The sequence below is a fragment of the Lytechinus variegatus genome, chromosome 16 (assembly GCF_018143015.1).
Source record: "Lytechinus variegatus isolate NC3 chromosome 16, Lvar_3.0, whole genome shotgun sequence".
NCBI lineage: Eukaryota > Metazoa > Echinodermata > Echinoidea > Temnopleuroida > Toxopneustidae > Lytechinus > Lytechinus variegatus.
In genome coordinates, this window is record NC_054755.1 from 1325395 (window position 1) to 1348094 (window position 22700).

Consider the following 22700-nt stretch of genomic DNA (forward strand, 5'->3'; position numbering starts at 1 on the left):
TAGCATATTGAGTTGTGTTGATGAACTTAATGAAGATTTATTTGGTTTCAACCGTTAGGAATCTTATAATTCAAACAGACAATTAGGAGAGAATAAAATCATATACATTTATAGGGTAAGAGATCACAATTTGAGGCAGAAGTATAAAATATGGTTAAAATACAAAAAAATATATATTCATACAGCTTCAAAATAAAGAAAACAATAAATAGAAATCATAAACTGGTATTATAAATGAAACGTTATTCACATACACAAATCATGGAATTGGTTGCCAATTTTTCACTCTCATCTCAAGCGTTCATTCCACTTACACAACAGACTTATCGATAGTGGTTAATCTTGCGTAATCTCAGAATTAAAAATTGATGTGTATGTATGAACTCAATACATGACATAGTCTCTATTCATTCACATAATGAAATCCTGCTAACTTTAAAATGCCATCATTGTACTACTTCGTAAATTTTACCAAGTAGTAAAACCAGTGGTTAGGATATGATAATATAATGTTACATTTCTATCATAGAAACCCTATATTTTTTCTATTTATTGCTGTTTACACAATGAATATTTTTCACTTTGAGTGATATATATTTTGGGGTAAAAAAAATACATAAATCAAGGAAGATTTCATCATCAATATCTCTGAAAAATCTATTTTCTTAATGCCTATTGTTTTATCTTAACAAGACTCATGAGTGATTACAAAAATATAGGGCATATAGTAAAAATAACTAATTATTATAACATTCAGAATATAAATTCACATATATTTGTTATTTTACAACATTCGGTTAAAAAGTGTTCCAAGATGGTTGAAAGATGAAATTCAAATAAAACAGGTTAATACCGTACAAGATGGGGAAAAAGATGCCCAAAACATCTAGCATTTCAAAGAGGTTGTGATGTTATAAATGGCACCACTCTAAGCACATTAGGTGCTGATCTTTCTGGTGAAAATGCAATCAATCTTGCATACAACAATTTCACATGAACACAAAAGTTCACTTTATGAAATAAATGTTTCATTGTTTAGCCTACACCCATTCTGATATGATGTATATCAACTTAATTTGAAAATTTGATGATACAAGTCTGTTTTTCCCCTTTTTAAACATCTATAAAAAGATTTAGTGAAGAGATATTCATTGTCTGAAAGGAAATTGTTAAATATTGTCTGCTGCAGACAATGAGAATTATAAAAAAATTATTCAGTTTTATTTTACACAAAATGTCAATTTTGAGAGCAAGCTTCTCTGTCAATAATACAGATATGTTTATCTTCATGAACTGCAAGTGCTATCACTTTGTCCCCTACGCTATAACAATCTAGATTGGTAGTGAAATCTACAGATATTCTGTTTGATTTTCTTTCTTTGAGTGAAATGAGGCAGTGAAAAAAAAATCGTAACTCAGTTTGACAGGTAGATCAGCACGGGAATCAATCCCAATTCAGTTCATTACTCATCAAGGTGTCTGTAAAGATACCCAAGTATCCGTCTCAGATCAAAGCCAATACAAAATAGACCATGAAAGTACATTAATTATCTTTGTTGAAGGTTGCTGACAATCAACAAATTGAAACTGCGAAAGTGCAATCAGCATTACTTTCAACGGACAGTCTGGACAGCATAATTCAAATGATTTCTGTTACTTCCGAGGAGTCAAATTTCAGTAAACATGGCACTATCAAACCGGGAGTCGACTCTGTTTTTAGTCAAGTGCGTTGCTTCCAAGTTAATTTGAATTGGAACAGAGATGACTCCTAGAGCTGTGCCATTCGGAGTCAAATTTAAGAGTGTACAAAGTGAAAGGAATGTGGAATTCTGATTTAGATGAATTATGATCACTGATTATGACAGCTAACTCCTATGTGATACTACTGCAGCTACTACTAAATACTAAAAATGAATGCATAGTGTATTTCTCTTCAGAGAGAATGAATAGCTTTGCTATGGTACTGTGGCCAATTTCTTTCTCAGTCACACTGACAGTAAAAAGAGAAAAAAGACACATTTGAATCTTCTTGAATACTAGTACATTTAACAATTGTATCTAGTCGCATTGATGCATTGGAAAGTTGTAAACTATAACTATCATGTAATGATATTAATGATTACATTCTGCTTACAATGCAAAGATGGTTTCTTATTCATATCATCTGGTCTTCATTCCTCCATCTTTGGTGAACAGTGATTCGGCACCCAGCTACCGGAGTCACCCATCTCATTTTTTGGTTATGGCGTCAGGGAGTTGTATTTCGTCATAGACTTGTCTCACAGTTTCAGCTAAGAGGCGCCATTTGAAGATTTACGTTGTGACATGGAGAAGTAGCTGCAGCCTTCCTGATCCAAATCATGTTCCATTTTCGGATGCGTTTCGTATGTGACCTTTGCATTCCTCCAATGTCAAAAGGTCAAGGGTCATTGTCAGATCCCATAATGGTTCATTTTGGTTGCCCCAGCTCGGATGGACAGGAGAGAAGCCAATAAGAGTGCCCCACAGCTGCTTGCGGTCAAATAGAACGCCCAATCTAATGTACATTCACCTGAAGTTGAGTAAAACAAAAGAGAATACAAAATAATTAGTCAATATGTTGCATAATGACAACGTAATGCAAGGTTACATGACATTTTCTCCAGCGACAATTGCTCCAGGATTTATTTCATCTAAGATATAGGGTTAGGGTTGCAAGAGGGTTTCATGCTAGGATTAGTCCCGGGAGGGGAGGGGGCAGTCATATATATTCCTGTACACAAGCATGGTTAAGGAATTTCCAAACACCCCCTAAACAAGTTTTTCTGTGTGTGCAAAATAACCCCCTAAAACAAGAGTTTTTTGGGGCTTTATTTACACATTTTGGTCCCTAAACAAGTTGTCGCCAAAAAATTACCTCGGGGAAAAAGCTTGGGGGGAAAAACATACCCTAAACATGTTTGGCTAGTCTTAAAAAAAGCTTTGGGGAAAAAAATATACCCTAAATACGTTTGACCCCAATTGACCATTGACCAGTCTTTCAAACCCACCCTTTTTTTCTTGAAAATCTGTGTTTTTTATACCCTTAACGAGTCCACGCACGGACCCCATCAAACAAGTGGAATGCCTCTGGCCGTCTCACCTGCATCACGCGGTTCAATATAGCAGCAGTGCTGACTTTGAATACTACTCTAACTCGCACAAGATGTTCAGTGATACATGGTTACTCTTATGTCCACTTTTTATGAACTAGACCAATAAACTTACAGAGATATGATGGTTATTCAACAAAAAACCCCAACATGGCCAAAGTTCATTGACCTTACATGACCTTTGACCTTGATCATGTGACCTGAAACTCGCACAGGATGTTCAGTGATACTTGATTACTCTTATGTACAAGTTTCATGAATCAGATCCATAAACTTTCAAAGTTTTGATGGTAATTCAACTGATACACCCACTTCGGCCAAAGTTCATTGACCTTTGACCTTGGTCATGTGACCTGAAACGTGCACAGGATGTTCAGTGATATTTGATTACTCATATGTCCAAGTTTAATGAACTAGACTAATAAACTTTCAAAGTTATGATGGTAATTCAACAGATACCCCCGATTTGGCCAAAGTTCATTGACCCTAAATGACCTTTGACCTTTATCATGAGACCTGAAACTTGCACAAAATATTCAGTGATGCTTGATTACTATTATGTTCAAGTTTCATGAATCAGATCCATAAACTTTCAAAGTTATGATGGGAATTCAACAGATATCCCCAATTCGGCCAAAGTTCATTGACCCTAAATGACCTTTGACCTTGGTCATGTGACGTGAAACTCATGCAGGATGTTCAGTGATACTTGATTAACCTTATGTCCAAGTTTCATGAACTAGGTCCATATATTTTCTAAGTTATGATGACATTTCAAAAACTTAACCTCAGGTTAAGATTTCAATGTTGATTCCTCCAACATGGTCTAAGTTCATTGACCCTAAATGACCTTTGACCTTGGTCATGTGACATGAAACTTTAATAGGATGTTCAGTAATACTTGATTAACCTTATGGCCAAGTTTCATGAACTAGGTCCATATACTTTCTAAGTTATGATGTCATTTCAAAAACTTAACCTCAGGTTAAGATTTGATGTTGACGCCGCCGCCGCCGCCGCCGTCGCCGCCGCCGTCGCCGCCGCCGTCGGAAAAGCGGCGCCTATAGTCTCACTCTGCTTCGCAGGTGAGACAAAAACTGAAAACACCCCTTTAAACATGTTTTTTTGATCAAGTGTGTGTACAGCAATATATTTGACTGGCCTTCCCAGGAGTTTAGGGTTGGGTGTAGGATGGGGCATAAAGTTAAATCCAGGGTTAAAGTTGGTAATTCCTTTAGTGTATGGTATTAAAGGTCAAGTCCACCCTAGAAAAAAGTTGAATTAAATAAATAGAGAAAAATCAAACATGAATAACGCTGAAAACTTCATTGAAATTGGATGTAAAATAAGAAAGTTATGACATTTTAAAGTTTCGCTTATTTTTCACAAAACAGTTCTATGCTCAACTCAGTGATATGCAAATGAGAGAGTCGATGATGTTACTCACTCTCACTATTTATTTTGTTTTTTATTGTTTGAATTATACAATATTTCATTTTTTACGAATTTGACAATTAGGACCCCCTTGCTTGAACCAAAAAATGTTGAAATAATGGAATTCCATGTGTTCAGGGAGGAATGAAACTTTGTTTCACATGACAGTGACAAGAAAATCAAAATTTTCATATTTCATATAATAAAAGACAAAAAAAATAGTGAGTGGGTGATGTCATCGGTTCCCTCATACCGAATGGGATGTGCATACAACTGTTTTTTGAAATTAAGCGAAACTTTAAAATGTCATAGCTTTCTTATTTTACATCCGATTTTGAGGAAATTTTCAGTAATACGCTTGGTTGATTTTTCTCTTTCTATTCAAATCAGCTTTTTGTTGGGGTGGACTTGTCCTTTAACAGCTGAGCAATTGTCAGCGGAGTGAATGTCTAGGAACCATATTGCACAAATCACCAGGGTTGGTATTCTATCCAAACTGGGATGAAATCTGACCAAGTATTCGGTCAGGTAAGAATTTTACTATCTCATCTGCCTGTCTATCTTTCTCTCTCTTTCCCTTCTTTATATCCTCCTTTCCTCTATCTACCGGCCTGTCAGTCTCCTCACCTGTTTTTTTCTATCTCTCCTTTACTACCTCTCTACTTCTTTCACTCTTACTATCTCATCTATCCCTTCCTTCTCTTTGTCTGTGGCTCTGAGGTGAAATTAATAAATTCTTGACATTCAGTCCTTGAGTATGTAACAATCTGAACCTGATCTTAAAACTGAATAATCCCCTCCCGACTGAGGCTGATGCAATACTACACATCCCGATAAGAACCCTCACTTTACTTTAAAGAGCACTTTACTGGGGGTCCCAACAGCTCCTTGACAATATTACCTACCATTCAAATGTCAACCCAGCAGGCAATTAAAAATACAGAGAGGTGGATGAAGTGGCTACGAGCCTCCTGGCAAGCATATATGAATTCATTGCTCAAACCGTCTTATATAAAGTCACATTCATATAATTCACTCTCGTCATGTAGACCCAGTGCAGCTCATGGTACATAAATGGATTCAGAGAATAATTCAAGGGAATTCATTTTCATTAATTCGTTTCACTAAATATGATGTTCAGCATTTTTTTTTTTCAAATTTGGAAAGAACTGTAGCAAAGACAACAGCATCTTTTCATGGTTCGCAGTGAAATATTTGATTGAAAAAAAATTGAAATGCTTTGCAAATATAAAGGTTTTATTTCAATAGCCTAACAAGAATATCTTATATGTTTTAAATTATCTTATTGAAGTATTTTTAACACACCTGTACACAAAATAATAATTGATGACCTGTTAAAGCATACCCCTTTCATAAACCCAATTATGCGGATAATAGCTGCATAATTTGGTCGTAAAATCGGAGGAGGACCAGAGTTATCCAGATTTTGACTTTATGAACGAATTTCAAAGTAATGCGGATAATTGCCATGGTGCGGTCACAAGGTCACACTTTTCCAACGCAACCCCATCGGAGGGGGCGTGTGCAGTTGCCATGACAAATATCCTCCTTTTTCAGGTCGGGCGCTCGTAAAAAATAGTGTAGATTATTTTCGGAGTTTGTGAATGCAATTTTTATTGAATTATCCGCATTACTCTTAGGCGGATAATTGGAGGATGGGTTTATGAAAGGGGTATTTAAATGCTGCCATGCAATACTGCATGATATGTATAATGTCATGACCCCTATCATATTTTCATTGATCACAGGATGGTTACTCCTCCAACCAAGGGTATTGATTGTCTTGTTAGTATGAATGGAGCCCCTCAAGTGGAGACACTCCGAATCCTTCTCATGTTCAAGGGGTGATTACAATAAGGATATTTTGGCCTCTGACAATCTAATTTACAGAATTAATCAACAGAATTAGCCCGACTTTTGTTTCATTCACTAAGATTATTCACACAGGAATTTGAAAATTCCTTAAACGTTTCATATATACATGCTTAGAAATAGAGAAATATTTTCAATTACCATTGACTTATTGTGCTTTTAAAAGTTTTATTTTAAATGATTTTATCAATCTATCACATGCATTCTCCTGTTATTCATTCATCTTTATCAATAACTTACTGTGCAAATGTATGTGAATAATTTGAATTGTATCTGTATTTTTTTATCATGTATTTTAATTGATACCCTGTAAAGCATGTGTAATTCAGTTTTTACTGCGATACATGTCTATTGAATAAAACATTGAATGAATGAATGAATGAAAAAAAGTAGTTTGTATCATCTCTCCGTTTTGGTATGTGTTTAGGAATTTACTGATCTGAATGGGTAAGTTGGAGACTGCAGAAAGAACTGATTGCTTTAATCGCTAAATTAAGACGAGATAGAAGTTGGTTAGAGGCAATATATGCAGGAACGAAAGATGGATTACCGGACCGACGCTTGTGAATATCTTCGCATATCATTATATGCAGTACTTCAAGTTGACTTGTACGAATGAATAAAAAAAAACACTCAAAGCTAGGATAAATGTTGGGAATTATCTTGATCTAGTTGAAAGATGAATTATTCTGAAAATTGCTCCTTTACATCCCCGCTCGTAATACAAAGATAACTTTGGGAGATCGTGCTTTTGCCTGTGCAGCCCCAAAGTTATGGAATGGTTTGCCGTATGTTGTGAGATCCTGTCCATCAATAGAAACATTCAAACTTAAATTAAAAACATATCTGTTCAAATAACTCCCATACATTTCTTTACCCCCTTTTTCTAATTTTGTTTTTCAAGCATTTCACCAGCTCTAAATTGCAGCGCAGTAGAATATATGCACATAGATTCTGCGCTATATAAATCCATCAGTACATTATTATTATTATAAATACTTATAGCACAATGTATACTTAGGCATCATTATGGTGATTGCTCTGGGGAAATTGTTATACTCTGTGATCCTTAAAATGAATTATTCTGAAAAGTAATAACATTCCTATGTCCACAGGGTGCAGTCTTGTTATGGAAATTCACATATTATTTAAGCAAAAAAATAAACAACTTGGAAAATACTGACAATCCTCTAACCATTGATTCTAAAACTGATCAGCAGTTAATAGCTATGGTAAACTGAATTTTGTAAACTGCAGTGCAATGATGATTTGATACAGAATATCTTTTCACACACAACTTTTAATTTAATGATTTAATTACACTATGAATTAATCTGCAATAGCTTCCTCTATCCAATTAAGAGTAGACCATATTTACAATGTGTTATATGTTAATTCTTTATCTGCTAATATTCATAGGAACGAAACTCTGTATTTCTGAATGCGCTGACAAAAATAAAGTTGAAAAAAAAGGGCTTCATTATTCATGCGTAGCAGCAGCAGATATATCGAACAAGCGTGGAAGGAGGTCGATATTAATTTATCCATTTAGGAAGGACCAAGACTCGAGGCTCCCAGGGAGACAATCAAACAGGAGACAGAGGAATTAATAATCAATTTTTTGGATGAACGAATTGATTAATAATTAAATATCATATTGGAATGAGAGCAGGACTGCTTAATGCATTTATTGCAGGTATGTGTGGAAAGTTAAAGGTCAAGTCCACCCCAGAAAAATGTTGATTTGAATAAATAGAGAAAAATCAAACTAGCATAGCGCTGAAGATTTCATCAAAATCGGATGTAAAATAAGAAAGTTATGAAATTTTTAAGTTCCACTTATTTTTCACAAAACAGTGAAATGAACAACTCAGTTGCATGCAAATGAGACAGCCGATGATGTCCATCACTCACTATTTCTTTGTTTTTTATTGTTTGAATTATAAAATATTTCATTTTTTACAGATTAGACAATAAGGACCAACTTGACTGAGCCGTATGGTATCAAACAATGCTAATTCCACATGTTCAGGGTGGAATTAATCGTTGTTTCACTTGACAGTGAGCAGAAAATTAGAATATTCCATATTTCACATAATAAAATACAAAAGAAATAGTGAGTGGATGACGTCATCAGTCTCCTCATTTGCATACCGATCTGGATGTCCATGTAACTGTTTTGTGAAATTAAGAAAATCTTTAAAATATAACTTTCTTATTTTACATCCGATTTTGATGAAATTTTCAGTATTTTGCTTGTTGGACTTTTCTCCTTTTTTTCAAATCAACTGTTTGCTGGGGTTGACTTGTTCTTTAATGCCCTTCTTGAAGGTATGTGTGGAAAGTCAAAGTAGATTCAGAAGGTGGTACATGTGATATTGATATCTCCTTTGTATCAAGAAAAAGATGAAGAAGAAATGTATAATAATATTCATGAACTTAGACTGGGTATGATATACATGCAGGAGGGCAATTTTGTCCTCATTACACCCCAAATCACCCCTAAAATACCCCCATGGCATCGCCCTTATACCTGCTACAACTGAATTCTAGAATACTTAGAAAATCATATTCTAGTGAAATAAATGATATATGCATTTACTACATAATGTGTTCATTCCAAAAAAAGGAGCCCTTGAAATATACAAAATATATCCCTGAATATTCAACAATCACCCCAAGGTGAAGAAAAATATTTCCTTGAAAAAAAGAGACTATTGCCTATCCTGTTGCATGCCACATGACATGAATGAAGTAGTCTAATTCTGTCTAAATACAGTTTTCATACATCTCTTTCTTCCCCTTTATCTCTCCCTAAACAAGATCTTAAAGAACAAGTCAACCCCAACAAAAGTTCATTTGAAAAAAAGGAGAAAAATCCAACAAGCAAAACACTGAAAATTTCATCAAAATCGGGTGTAAAATAAGAAAGTTATGACATTTTAAATTTTTCGCTTAATTTCACAAAGCAGTTATATGCACATCCTGGTCGTTATGCAAATTGGCAGATCGATGACGTCACCCACTCACTATTTCTTTTGTATTTTATTATATGAAATATTATAATTTTTTCCTCCTTGTCAAGTGAAACAAAGTTTTATTTCTCCCTGAACATGTGGAATTACCATTATTTTAACAGTTTATGGTTAAGTCAAGTTGGTCCTTAATGTCATATCTGTAAAAATTGAAATATTGTATTATTCAAACAATAAAAAACAAAAGAAAATGTGAGTGATTGACATCACCGACTATCTCATTGCATATCGCTGAGTTGTGCATTTAACTGTTTTGTGAAAAATAAGCGAAACTTAAAAATGTCATAACTTTCTTATTTTACATCCGATTTCGATGAAATTTGCAGCGTTATGTTTGTGTGATTTTTCTCAATCGATTAAAATCAACAATTTTCTGGGGTGGACTTTGACCTTTAAATATACTATCCTCTTTCAGCCTCCCTCTCACTCTCCTCCAATTCATTACTCTATCTCTATCCTTCTCTCTTTCAATTCTCATACATTCTCACTCCCATTACATTTCTGGGTTACACTTTAATTGCCTATACCTCGATGTTCGTTAATCCGAACATTTGGGTGTTATTCCGTAGGTTCGTTATTCCGAAGGTTCGATAAACCAAAAACGAAATAAGGTTCGATGTTCCAAAGGTTCGTTAATCTAAAAACGAAATAAGGTCCGTTGATCCGTAGGTTCATTAATCCGTAAACAAAATAAGGTTCGTTGTTCCGAAGGTTCGTCAGTCCGAAAACAAAACAAGGTTCGTCAATCATTTTGTTTTCGGTCTAATGAATCTTCGGAATTATGAATCTCATTTCGTTTTCAGGTTAACGAACCATTGGAATTACGAACCTCATTTCGTTTTCGGACTAACGAACCTTCGGAAATACGAACACTCGGAATAACAAACCTTCGGAATATCCGAACCTTCGGAATTACGAATACTATGTGACATTTCTGTCTCTGTTTGCATCTCTTTGTCTCCATGTCTCCTATTTTGTCTCCCCTCCCATATCTCTTTGTCTCTCACTTAAAAACAAATTCTTAATCTCTAATGAGCTTGTCTCTTTCAGCACCCCTTCCGCTCTTCTCCCATCCCAATTTTTCCGACTATGTCCTTTTCTCTTTTCCATTCTCTAATGTTCACATTCCAATTACATGTCTGATATGCCTGAGGCAATCACTGGCTTGTAATTGTCACATCACATAGTCTGTGATAGTATGAGATTACATGTAGGTAGGAGCTTTCATCACATCATCACACGGCTCATGCCAATCAAATATCTAGTTTTCCTCATACTGAACGGCAGATCCAACTGGCTACAAATATTCCTTTCACTTGCACAGTGAATGCATACTAGTAGAAGTTTACAAAAAAAGAACGAACCAGACTATAAAAATAACACCAAAGTATCATTCATATAGTGCAGTGATTTCTAACTATGAAATGCAGTATTGTGCAATTGCTTGCAGTCCCAATTGTGACCTTAAAACTTTACAGGTATATAAAAGTTCATTTCTATAGCAAACTTAATTAGATATGAAGTCTGTGAAATAGAACAGTAATGCACGTGCACAGCAAAAACTGTGGTGTTAACCGGTGTACATAGAGGACCACACCAGTTATTTTACACCGGTGTTAAATTGGTGGTGTTAGTTTTACACCTATAGGTGTTATTACAACACCTTGTGTTGTTACATTTACACTCTTTGGCGTTACGTTTAATCTCTAGGGTGTAATTTTAACACCTCAGGGTGTGGTCCTCTATTAACACCACAGTTTTTACAGTGTGCAACAATGAACCGTGTACAAAACTTAAAAAATTACCATCTGATCATGTTTTTTTTGTATGGTCAGCCCCCACACACATTACGCTCAGCCCCCCCCCCTCCATTTTCAAAACTCTTCTGCGCGGGCCCCTGTTTGAAAATGGGTTGAGAAAATATTGCACACATTAACTCCTATGATGCAATGTCAAATAGATATCTAGATTTAGATGTGCACTTCATAACATGAGCTTTGGGGCACCTTCAGACCCCATACATGTTATCATTATTGATTTTTAAAAAATGGCAGAGGCAGGATACTGAAGCCAAAATAGTGTAGGAAACAAGAATCAAGAAATATTTGCATTATAAAAACAGTCATATTGCATTTCATCTTTATCTCTCAAGCCAAAATAAAAATAGAAATCTACATTAGATGTGGAGCTTGTACATAAAATATCATTAAAGGACAAGTCCACCCCAACAAAAACCTGATTTGAATAAAAAGAGAAAAATTCAACAAGCATAACACTGAAAATTTTATCAAAATCGGATGTAAAATAAGAAAGTTATGGCATTTTAAAGTTTCGCTTATTTTCAACAAAATAGTTATATGAACGAGCCAGTTACATCCAAATGAGAGAGTTGATGACATCACTAACTCACTATTTCTTTTGTATTTTGTTGTATGAAATATGAAATATTTTTATTTTCTCGTAATTGTCATGTGAAATGAACTTTCATTCCTCCCTGAACACGTGGAATTCCATTATTTTAACATTTTGTGCTTCAGGCAAGGAGGTCCTAATCGTAAAATTCGTAAAATTTGAAATATTGTATAATTCAAACAATAAAAAACAAAAGAAATAGTGAGTGAGTGACATCATCGACTCTCTCATTTGGATGTAACTGGCTCGTTCATATAACTATTTTGTTGAAAATAAGCGAAACTTTGAAATGTCATAACTTTCTTATTTTACATCCGATTTTGATGAAATTTTCAGCATTGTGCTTGTCTGATTTTTCTCTATTGATTCAAATCAACATTTTTCTGAGGTGGACTTGACCTTTAAAAAGTGACATCTGTACCACCTCAACCAAATATAAAGAAGCAAGAAAATGATTCAAGCCTGAAAGAAGGTAAGATTAAGAAACTACACCATTTTACCATATTACAATACATCCCTATCTGAAGATCTGAAAATCTTTAGTAGATGTGGACTTTGTACATGAAAATCACATAAACACCTGCACCATCCCATCATGTAGCACTCTCTCCCGCTTGTCATCCGCACTGCACCCTCCATCCAAACCTTTAAGACTGTACTCAAAACGTACATGTTTAACAATTGATTAATTGTATTTCTTAATTGTATAAGTTGAGATATTCAATTCTTGTATATAATTATGTGAAGCGGTTAGAGACCTTATGTATTATGCGCTATAAAAATGTAATTTATTATTATTATTATTATAAAGAAGCCTTATGGAGGAGACAAGAAAATAAGAAAAAAATGAACCAATAATGAGTTAATTATTACATGCACATTCTGCAACTGTATGTGTAGACATCTCAAGAAGATACATGTATAGAGTTTGTCAGGTGATATGTGGAATGATTTCAAATAACAAGGCCCATTGATATGGACAATTTTTTTCTAAAAATGATAAAAGAAAGCATAGACAAATTCTAGCAAAATGAATGACATTTGTAGCTACATCTTTATGATACAGGGCATAGATGAAACACAGATGTCTGAAACTAGCCAAAGATGAAACCACTAAATTAAAAAACTAGCTTGTTTATTATTTTTTTGATCCAGCTAAATTTGAAACGGCTGGTAGTAAGGTGTTAGATCTAATCACCAGGGGTGGCACTGTGGAAAGAAGAAAACAAGGTTTAAGCCTCAGGCAAACATACCAGTCCTATAAACCTCATTTTACATTGGAATACCATGTCTGTGTTGCAATTCTCTAGTTGTGCAGAGCTTTAGCCAAGACAGAAAAATGGGAGAGCATTTCATGAAATAAATAATGATTTTTCATATTGTAAAAAGTGGGGTATTACTATTACTATTAGAACCAACTCCAGGGTATCATTTCACTAGGAAATTTTGCAATAATAATCATGCAAAATCTTTGTAACACATTTATCATCAAGCAATCATATTGAAGGATATCAGTAGATTTTGAATGTTTGTTATTTCAAATTTGTTCTTATAACAAGTTTTATGAAACAAGGTCCACTTGGTGATTCAAAAGAACCTCACGATGAAGTGATAGGATTACACCCTACATGTTGAACTTAACACCAAAGAGTGTAAAGTAACATCCAAGGCCCCATCTTACAAAGAGTTACGATGATCCAATCAACCTAAATTACGGAAATCCAACAATGTTGCATTTTTTTTGTAAGAAATTTGCATGATGTCCTTTCTAAACAAAGAGAAGCAAACTTAATTTTCAGGAAAACCATGAATGTATGATTATACATCATACATATCTAGAAAATATTTTGAACAAACATGAATTTTAGATGTTGACGTTGCTGGCTTTCAATAGATGTGGTTGATCGGATCAATTGTAATTCTTTGTAAGATGGGACCAAGAGGTGTTGTAATAACACCCAAGAGTGTTGAACTAATGCTAAATTTAACACCAGAGTAGAAAGTCTGGCTTAGTCCTATATGTACACCAGTTTACACCATAGTTCTTGCTGTGGGGTAAATACACAAAATAATCAGCCTTTTTGTTTATCCAACCCCACTTTTGATTCTTACTTCACTTCATAAACTGCGTTTATAAGCCATGGTCATTTGAGAGCATTTCAGACTGTCTTAACTCTTTGAACCCGGAATTATTAGGGGCGGCCGTGACCTATACCCTGAATTATTTGCACATAAATGACTTATCGACCACATTCACACAATTCCCCATGATTCAAGACCCAAAAGCACCTTCCCCCCGCTAGTACCCGGACCGAGCCGGCTGAAGTTGTTTAGCTTCTCGTAGACCTAGTCTACAAACAGAAATTTAGTGTCTGTTTTGGGCTCAAAATCACTGATGTCACCAAAGTCAGATATACAAATTGCTTTCACATAGTAGGCAAGTGACTCGCCGCATATTACACCGTGTGTTACCGCACATACGACACGAGCAACAACAAAAGAGTGGCATATTTTGGCCATTTTTAAGCTAAATCCTTTCGAAACTATTGACGGCATTGACTGAAATTATCGACTAAATATTCCTACACGTATTAAAAACATGTCATATTAAAAGATCACCTGACATTTAGAATCGATGATTTTGAAGTCACATGGCTGTAGGTTGGTATTCCGGCCTATCAGGTATTTGCGCGTTTACTGGCAGGCCAATATTTTGGCCTATCGGGTTCAAAGGGTTAAGAACATGAAATCAGAGACAGCTACATGTTAATTTCGGTTTGAGCAGTTAAGATTTTCCACTGTACAAAATGCCATAGGCGATACAACAACCCTGACCACGATTTCAATGTGCGCGGTCAGTCAAAAAATTTTATCGCTTTTTTACGTGCAAAGTCACTGCAGTGCCGATACGACGGTTTGACTGACTGCATATTTGCATATTAAATGCGCGCAGCTGTTGTTTGCTTTGCTACAGTTCACGTTTCCTGTGGGATTTGAGCATTTTATCAACAATTTTGCTTTGCTACAGTACACGTTTCCTGTGGGATTTGAGCATTTTATCAACAATTTGCATGGCAAAGCCATGAAAATCCCCACATATCTCAGAAACTGCAATAAATTGCTGCGTGTAGAAATTTAGTTATGAATAGAATAGGACTTGTAATTTCATTTTCTGCAAAAATCTCAAAATCGATTTTTGTGACCAAAATTGACTGATACAAAGGTTCGGATGAATGCCAATGATACAGTGATCATCATTTTTTGAAATTATAAACAGCATTTTTACAGTGCAGTATTTCACTCACAAAATCACTGCAAATCTTTTCATAAAATGCTCCCAAAGATACATGAGAGCATTATTATACACTACGAGAGTGCAGACGACACAAGTAGGTATATTTTTGTCATTGTTTATTCCTGCCAAATAGTAGTATCTTTGGATTTGCCAAACTCCTCGGGCAAAACAAGCACTCAAATCCCATTATCACAATCCACATGATTTACATTCAGCACACATTCCGACAAAAAACAACACTTTTTATGTGTAAGCCAACTTACAGGATGTTTTGACGCAAAACTTGAATGGGGAAGTTAATTCTGCTGTAAAGTTTGTTTATAAAAGCAGAAAAAAGTAAAACAAGCTCTGAAACGGTTAAAAAACAATATTTCACAAGATATCACAAGATACAATACATGATTATTATTCATGCAAGTATGAAACTGAAATGGATCGATCTGATTTTTTTTAATAATAAAGAACCCCCCCAAAAAAAAAATACTGTTAATATATCCATGGTAAGTTCATGATAGCCTACATGGAAAAAGAAATGTCTGGGAATATTTAGCTTTGAAATTGTTTCCCTTTCTTTTAGGCCTCTAAATATTTATAGGCTCTGGCACTGTTAGGTCATAGTTCAGGAGAAAAATGAAAAAACAAATCATATTTTTGACAGTTGACAAATGAACGAAACTGGAAGAATGTCAATAATGTAAAAGGGAGGGCTGTATGAATACCTCGCTTTGGGATTGAACTGTGCCTACTTACCCGTAAAATCATATTTTAAACTGAAAATAACCAGGGTCTACATTATGAAGTGTCAATTGGGAAATTTCAGCATGGTTTTAATTTAATCAATTACAGCCTCTCACCTCTTCATGTCTCTCTTGCCCTCCATTGTTCTCTCTCTTTATCACCCCCTTTCCCCTTTCTCTCTCCCCCTCTCTCTTCCACCACTCTTGGGCTCTCTCTCCCTCCCTCTATCTCCTATTCATGTATGATCTTCAACCCCCTCATTCTTTCTTCATTCATTTATTTCTCCCATTCAAATGTTGTCTCTTTCTATCCCAAATTGATTGATATCTAAAATTGATAAATTCATATGCTCAGAAAGATGGGCTTTCACTTTGCCTATTGCAACAAAACTGCGCACCTCAACAAAACTGCGCACCTCACCAAAACTGCGCACCTCGACAAAACTGCGCACCTCGACAAAAACTGTGCACCTCGACAACACAAACACAATGAACTCACCTGAACCTCTTCATACATACTCATAGATATTTGAACATGTCAACTCAATCAACACAATTCATTGTGTCAATATAAAGTTGCCAATTTCAGACTCTCGGGAAGAGCGAAAATAATAATGATTTACCTAAGTTGAACGGTGCCGATGTTCCACCGCATGCCTCTTTAACCTGTATGTGACTCCAACCATTCGGATATAACACACAACCAACTGCAATAAGGAGAGCTGGAAGAACAAAATCAAGAGAGATTATTAATATATTAATATCAATTTAAAACAATATAAAAGTTTAATCACATTGAAGTCAACGCATACATTCGTAATTCCGAAGGTTTGTATTTCCGGAGGTTCGTAATTCCAAAGGTTTGTTAGTCCGAAAACAAAGTGAGGTTCGTAATTCCGAAGGTTCGTTAATCCAAAAAAGAAATGAGGTTCGTAATTCCAAAGGTTCGTTAGTCCAAAAACTAAACGATTAACTAACCTTATTTCGTTTTCGGACTAACGAACCTTCGGAACAATGAACCTTATTTCGTATTCGGATTAACGAACCTTCGGAACATCAAACCTTATTTTGTTTTTTGGATTATCGAACCTTCGGAATAACGCCATGTTATGTTTGGATTAACGAACCCTTTTACGTTTTTGGATTAACAAACATCGAGGTATAGGCAATTTACGTGTTTCGGAATTACCAACCTTCAGAATAAAGAACCTTCGGAATTACGAAGTGTAAACGAAGTCAAGATGAAAAAAAAGATGGGGTTGTAAGACCCCCCCTTTTCCAAGAATGGCCCTCAATATGACTTCCTGGTTCATTTCTTACTGGAGGATAACTTCCCCAAAATGGCTAGCCCCTGAAACCCCCCCCCCTCACCATTCCAATGTGAAGTTGTCATTCTAGAATAGTCACTGGAATATCATATCATACCCCACCTAACTATCTAACTTCCAAAGCTGCTAATATATGCCTGCTATAAGCTGCAAGGTATTCAAGTACAGAAATAATGCATGATCATGAACAGGCATTTCTTTGGTTCGGAGAGGAATTATGGATTTTATTTCGTTTACATGTATATTTTTTTGTCATTTATTTTGATAGGGGAAAGGTTAGTATATCAACAATATTTGTCTACATCATTTTCCAAGGAAGTCATCAGGACAAAAAAAGACTCAGAGGTAAAAGAAATCAACTGAATCAAGATATTGAAAGAACAACCTTTCCCGCTCTTTTCATCAATGGTAGAATACAAGGCTGATCACTATAGATTTGCTTTGAAGAATATATAGTACATAGAAAATATGCTAATGTCAATCACAACCTCAAATACCTCTATACAAAACTCTTCACAAGTGACCACAATCTTTAAAAGAATCATTAGTTGGATGATGAAAAATAAAAGTCAATGGAATTGTACTTTTTCAGGTACCTTGTACTTTGTCAGTATTACATATGATTCACACCTCACCAGTAAAGAAAATACCTGCAATTTACAAGACCTTCTAATTGGGCCTCAAAATACCCATGGAGGTTAAGTTATTTGTATTTCACATCTGCCTGAACTAGTAATAATAATGTGACTTTATAAAATGCCAAATCCACTCTGTAGAGTGCTCAAGGCGCAGAAAGAGCAAATAAAGTTATGCTAATATTATGAACAAGGAACAAGTGGATTAAAAGAGCATCGCAATTAACTTGACAGAATAACAAAATGCATTTTTGTGTAGTAGGTACTCAAAACTTTGAGGAAATATTTTCACCAAAATAGAAAACAAAACCTTTTGAATTTAAGAATTTTAACCTTTCCTTGCAAGCCTGATATTGTTTCACACTGCAAAGTGCAATCATCCCTGAATCTAAAATTTTGAGAAATTCCTGTATACATTCTTGTGATTTCAAACAGTATATCAGTTGGTGGGTATTTTCTTACAGGGATATCATGAACATTTTGCTTGAAATTACTAATGGGTAAAATACATTGGGCTCCTCTAAATTGTGTAGAATGGTTGATTGCAAAATATCTAGTATTTCTTTACAAATTAGGGCAAGTGTGAAATTCCCTATATTGACACTGCTGCCCATGCCTGAAGCAGAAACTTCCATTAGGGTTTTCAAAGCATACCTGGTCGGTACAGGTAGTGACCCCTGTATATGGACTTCTAAATTCCTCTAATGGTAGTAAAAATATTTGAATGTAAATAATGGTCAGGTATGATTGAGGAGCAAGTCAGTAGGTGGTTTCAAACCGCCTTGATCATAAGAATCCCCGTTCAATTACGAGAACTTTTTTAGGCTAAAAATACCCATTAATTCATTCCTGCATTCACACCGCCCCGAAACATACCCTTCGGGATAAGTTCCTGAAATTACGAGCATGCGCAGTATATGGTCTGATAAGTAGGCAAGGCGCAAGATTCAAAAATCACTAGCCCAGCAGCCACCCACGGCGCCCGCGCCCAACGACACGCTGCGCTAAAAGTTCCTGTAAATTGCTGTCACATTGCCAAAATACCTGCGACCTTGGAAAAATCCCTGTGAAAGTTCTCATAATTTCGCCAAGTACCTACTATTTAGCAGGTATTTTCTTTCGGGGAAATTACGCGTAGGTTGCTTTCACATTACCAAAATACCTGGTATTTTCAGATAGGGGTAAATTTCCCAATCAGAGAATATCTGGAACTGCCAAACTTCGAGGCGGTCTGAAACCACCTAGTGTAGAATAATTTGTGAATATCTTCATCTTCATCTTTGAAATCAGTTTGATATTCTTTGATTCATTTTAGCCCCTCAATCAAATCACGAGCAGTTAGAAAGGCAACTGACATGGAGTCCAGTTATATATGACCATCATTATATACAGGCTAATTAGTATGTTAGAAGGAAATCTAGACAAACACAACTTATGATGAAAATATTGCAATGTAGCCTACAACACCTGATATTCAGGGCTTAAATCGGATGTTAAAATTTGCATAAGTTGTTTGATTTCCCCCTTTTTTCATATCAACTATTTGCTGTTGGGGTGGACTTGGCCTTGAAATGGGTGAATTCGGAAATAGTCTTCAGTGATTGAATTATTTTGTGGTGTGAGTGAAACCTCAAAACTGACAAACCACAAACCGCCTTTCAAACATTCCATAAATTCTGAGTAAACAGAAAATATTGATTTGGATGTGTATAGTGGTATGCCTTTTTCTGTTTGATCAACTTGACCGGGCCTTTAAAGGAAACCAAAACACAAAAAGAGATGCAATCTTATTGGAAAGAGAAAAATGAGAGGAACAATTAAAAAAAGTTTCATCAAAATCGGTTATGAAATAAGCAAGTTATAGACAATCAAAAAGTTTTGTTGTACTTACTATGTGGATCCTCAAATTGGCGAACATGCTTCAAAATGGCTAATTTTGTGGACAACTCTCCATTTGTTTTGTACACATATTTTCAGATTTTCCCCTTTATTTTACATATTTCACATTATCTCCTCCTGACCTTGACATATATGGTGTGGATTATATTTTCCCATGACATATTTTGTGCTCAGAAGGAGGCAAGATGCAATTTGAAAGATAATGAGGAAAATCTGAAAATGTGTGTACGAAACAAATGGAGTTGTCCACAAAATCAGCCATGTTGAAGCACATTTGCCAATTTGAGGATGCCCATAGAAAGTACAACAAGAGTTTTCAAACTCCCATAACTTGCTTATTTCATAACCGATTTTGATGAAACTTTTTTTGAAATTGTTCCTCTCATTTTACTCTTTCCAATAAGCTTACTTCTCTTCTTGGGTTTTGGTTTCCTTTAATTGGTTATTTCCAATTCGTCCAATTGCCAACTCGTCTACTGTCATTTGGTCTACCATCAGTTGGTCTACTTTCATTTAGTCTTATGCCATTCCGTCTAATAACCAGTTGGTCCAATAGCCATTTAGTCCATATATCATTTGGTCTAATTGGACTAAGAGTAAAATTGTACTGATAATGAAATGGACATTAGACCAACTGGTTATGAGACAAAATAGTTATAGACAAAATAGTGATTAGACGAAGTGATGATTGGACCAAATATTTATTGGACCAAACGGTTGATAGACAAAATGTTGATGGACGGAATGGCATTAGACTAAATGAAAGCACATCATGTGGTGAGTGGACGAGTTGGCAGAAGACAAATTGGCTATTTACCCTCTAATTGTGCTTCTTCGAGGCTGTTCTCACTACGTTCCTAAAACTAGTTTACTGGAAACTAGTTTTAGTGGAAACTAGTTTAACGTGTAGTGAGAACGGTCAAAGCGGTCTTGGAAGCGATCTTCTAAACCAGTTTGGAAAACCACCTCGCGATGTAGTTTTCAAGATCGCTTTGCCTCGTTAAACTGGTTTTAGCGTAAGTGAGGACACAACCGTTCTTCGGGAAGCGATCTTCGCACATTTAAGCGCGCTACTCCACACGACAGGTGTAGAATGCCTATGCTGCGGTTTCGAATTTAAAGCGAAACGTGTCACCCCACTGAGAGCGTTTCCATAGCAACAAGAGCGCTTTACGTGAAGTGATTTTGAAAACCACTTTCGTGTGATCCAGTGAGAATGCTAGCAAAGCGATCTTCCAAAGTGGTTTCCTGAATCGGTTTCCAAGTCTGAGCCCCCAAACAAATTGTGCACAATTCCTGGAGAGCCATGCCATCATTATTCCTCAATATTGCTCTACCAATGATATATTTGTGCCTTTTTGCAGTCAAATTTTACCCAAAATGGTATGAACTTGGAATCAAAATTATTTCAAATTGATGCACTTCTGCATCATATAAAGTAATTTGACTCAGAAAAGAATTATTTGAACAGAATGGGGTTACTGGTTCCATTCAACCTTATGAAATTTCCGATTTGAGTGGCTCTCCTGATAGGAGTGAACACTTCTTTGAAGCTTAAAGTTGTAGTAAAAAGTAACTTTAAGAGAAGATCTTTCAAAAATGTCAAAAGAAATGCATAAAAAAGAGGTGTAAGATTGCACTAAAAGAAAGTTAGCTGGCAGCCCTGTTGTAATCTATCAGGCAATATATCATGGGACTAGGAAGCACCCCCGCCCCCGGGCCCTCCCCAATCCCTCCCAAGCCCCTTCCCATCCCTCACCTCTATCCTTCCCTTGTAAAAACAACTCCTGAAATATGCACATTTTAATGAATTCAAGAAAGCCAACGAAACTGAACAATAGAAAGTACCCTCAGGTGCAGATTATTTTGTAAACAATGGATTTCTTTGCACTGAAAAACATTTTTTGAATTGTTGTTCAGCGAGGCAAAACTTCAGTTAGATTTGCCATTGACAAACGACAGCTACGTGAATCAATAATCATCCTGCCTGTGGATCAACTTTTGAATATGTGACCTATATCAAATCAGGAAAATAGAAAAATTATTTCAATGGAGAAATAAAACTTATCACTTCATGAAATGGATGAATAAATGATAAAGTTAGAAGGAAAAGCTTAAATAACAGTCTTGATAGAATGAAAGACAGTGCAGTCATGGTGCAAGAAAGAAAAAAGAAGCTAGAGAAAAACTGGCTGATTCCAAAGTTTCTTAATATGGTTTCCCACATTAGGAAAATTAAATTCTTCTATTACAGATGCATCCTACATCTGAAATGTAGAAATGAATTTAGGAATAAGGATTTTTTTCTTTGAAGAAGACTAACACATACTTGAGGCCTAATTAATACTTACATTTTTTCTCCTAGAATTTTTTTTTATAGGCTTGTTTCAAGCTCTCATGTAAATTGCCTCCATAATGACACATTACGAAATATACTACTATCATACGCTGAACAATGCTATTACAATGTAATTCCATTTTTTGTGAGCATTATTTTGGATAATTCATGTTGAATTTCCTTAGTAAAAAAATCAATACCCTTTCCTTCACAACCCTACAAAGGTACAGACTGATTGGTTGCCTGCATCAATTCACTCAAACAATTATACTTGATATGTCCGCCAAGTTGGTTAGACATCTAATTAATCTTCTTCATCCTTGAGGAAACAAGATGTTCCCAGTGATAAATCACAATTAAACAAACATTTCTAGTGTATTCACACACATGTGTACATGCTAATCGCTTGTCTTTTGTAGTCATGCTGTGATCAGTGGTCTTGTCTCAATGATCAGTTTAAAATTGAGTTGTGAGGGTATCAACAGCATTCCCATTTCTCTCATTTATTCCCTCTACATGTAGCTTCCAATACAGGACAAGGAATACACAATTGATTTTCACCT

The 22700-nt window shown here is 35.5% G+C and overlaps 1 protein-coding gene across 1 annotated transcript in view; it reads right to left on the reverse strand.

Annotated features, from left to right (window-relative positions):
• Positions 1-1295: 1295 nt before the first annotated feature.
• LOC121429847 (LHFPL tetraspan subfamily member 6 protein-like) overlaps positions 1296-22700 on the reverse strand; it is a 45769-nt gene continuing 24364 nt past the window's right edge. The window contains exons 3-4 of the mRNA XM_041627091.1: positions 16561-16659; positions 1296-2551 (exon numbers count right to left, since the gene is read on the reverse strand). Coding sequence (XP_041483025.1) covers positions 2433-2551; positions 16561-16659 — 218 coding nt within the window. The 3' untranslated portion in view covers positions 1296-2432. The remainder of the gene's footprint in view (positions 2552-16560; positions 16660-22700) is intronic.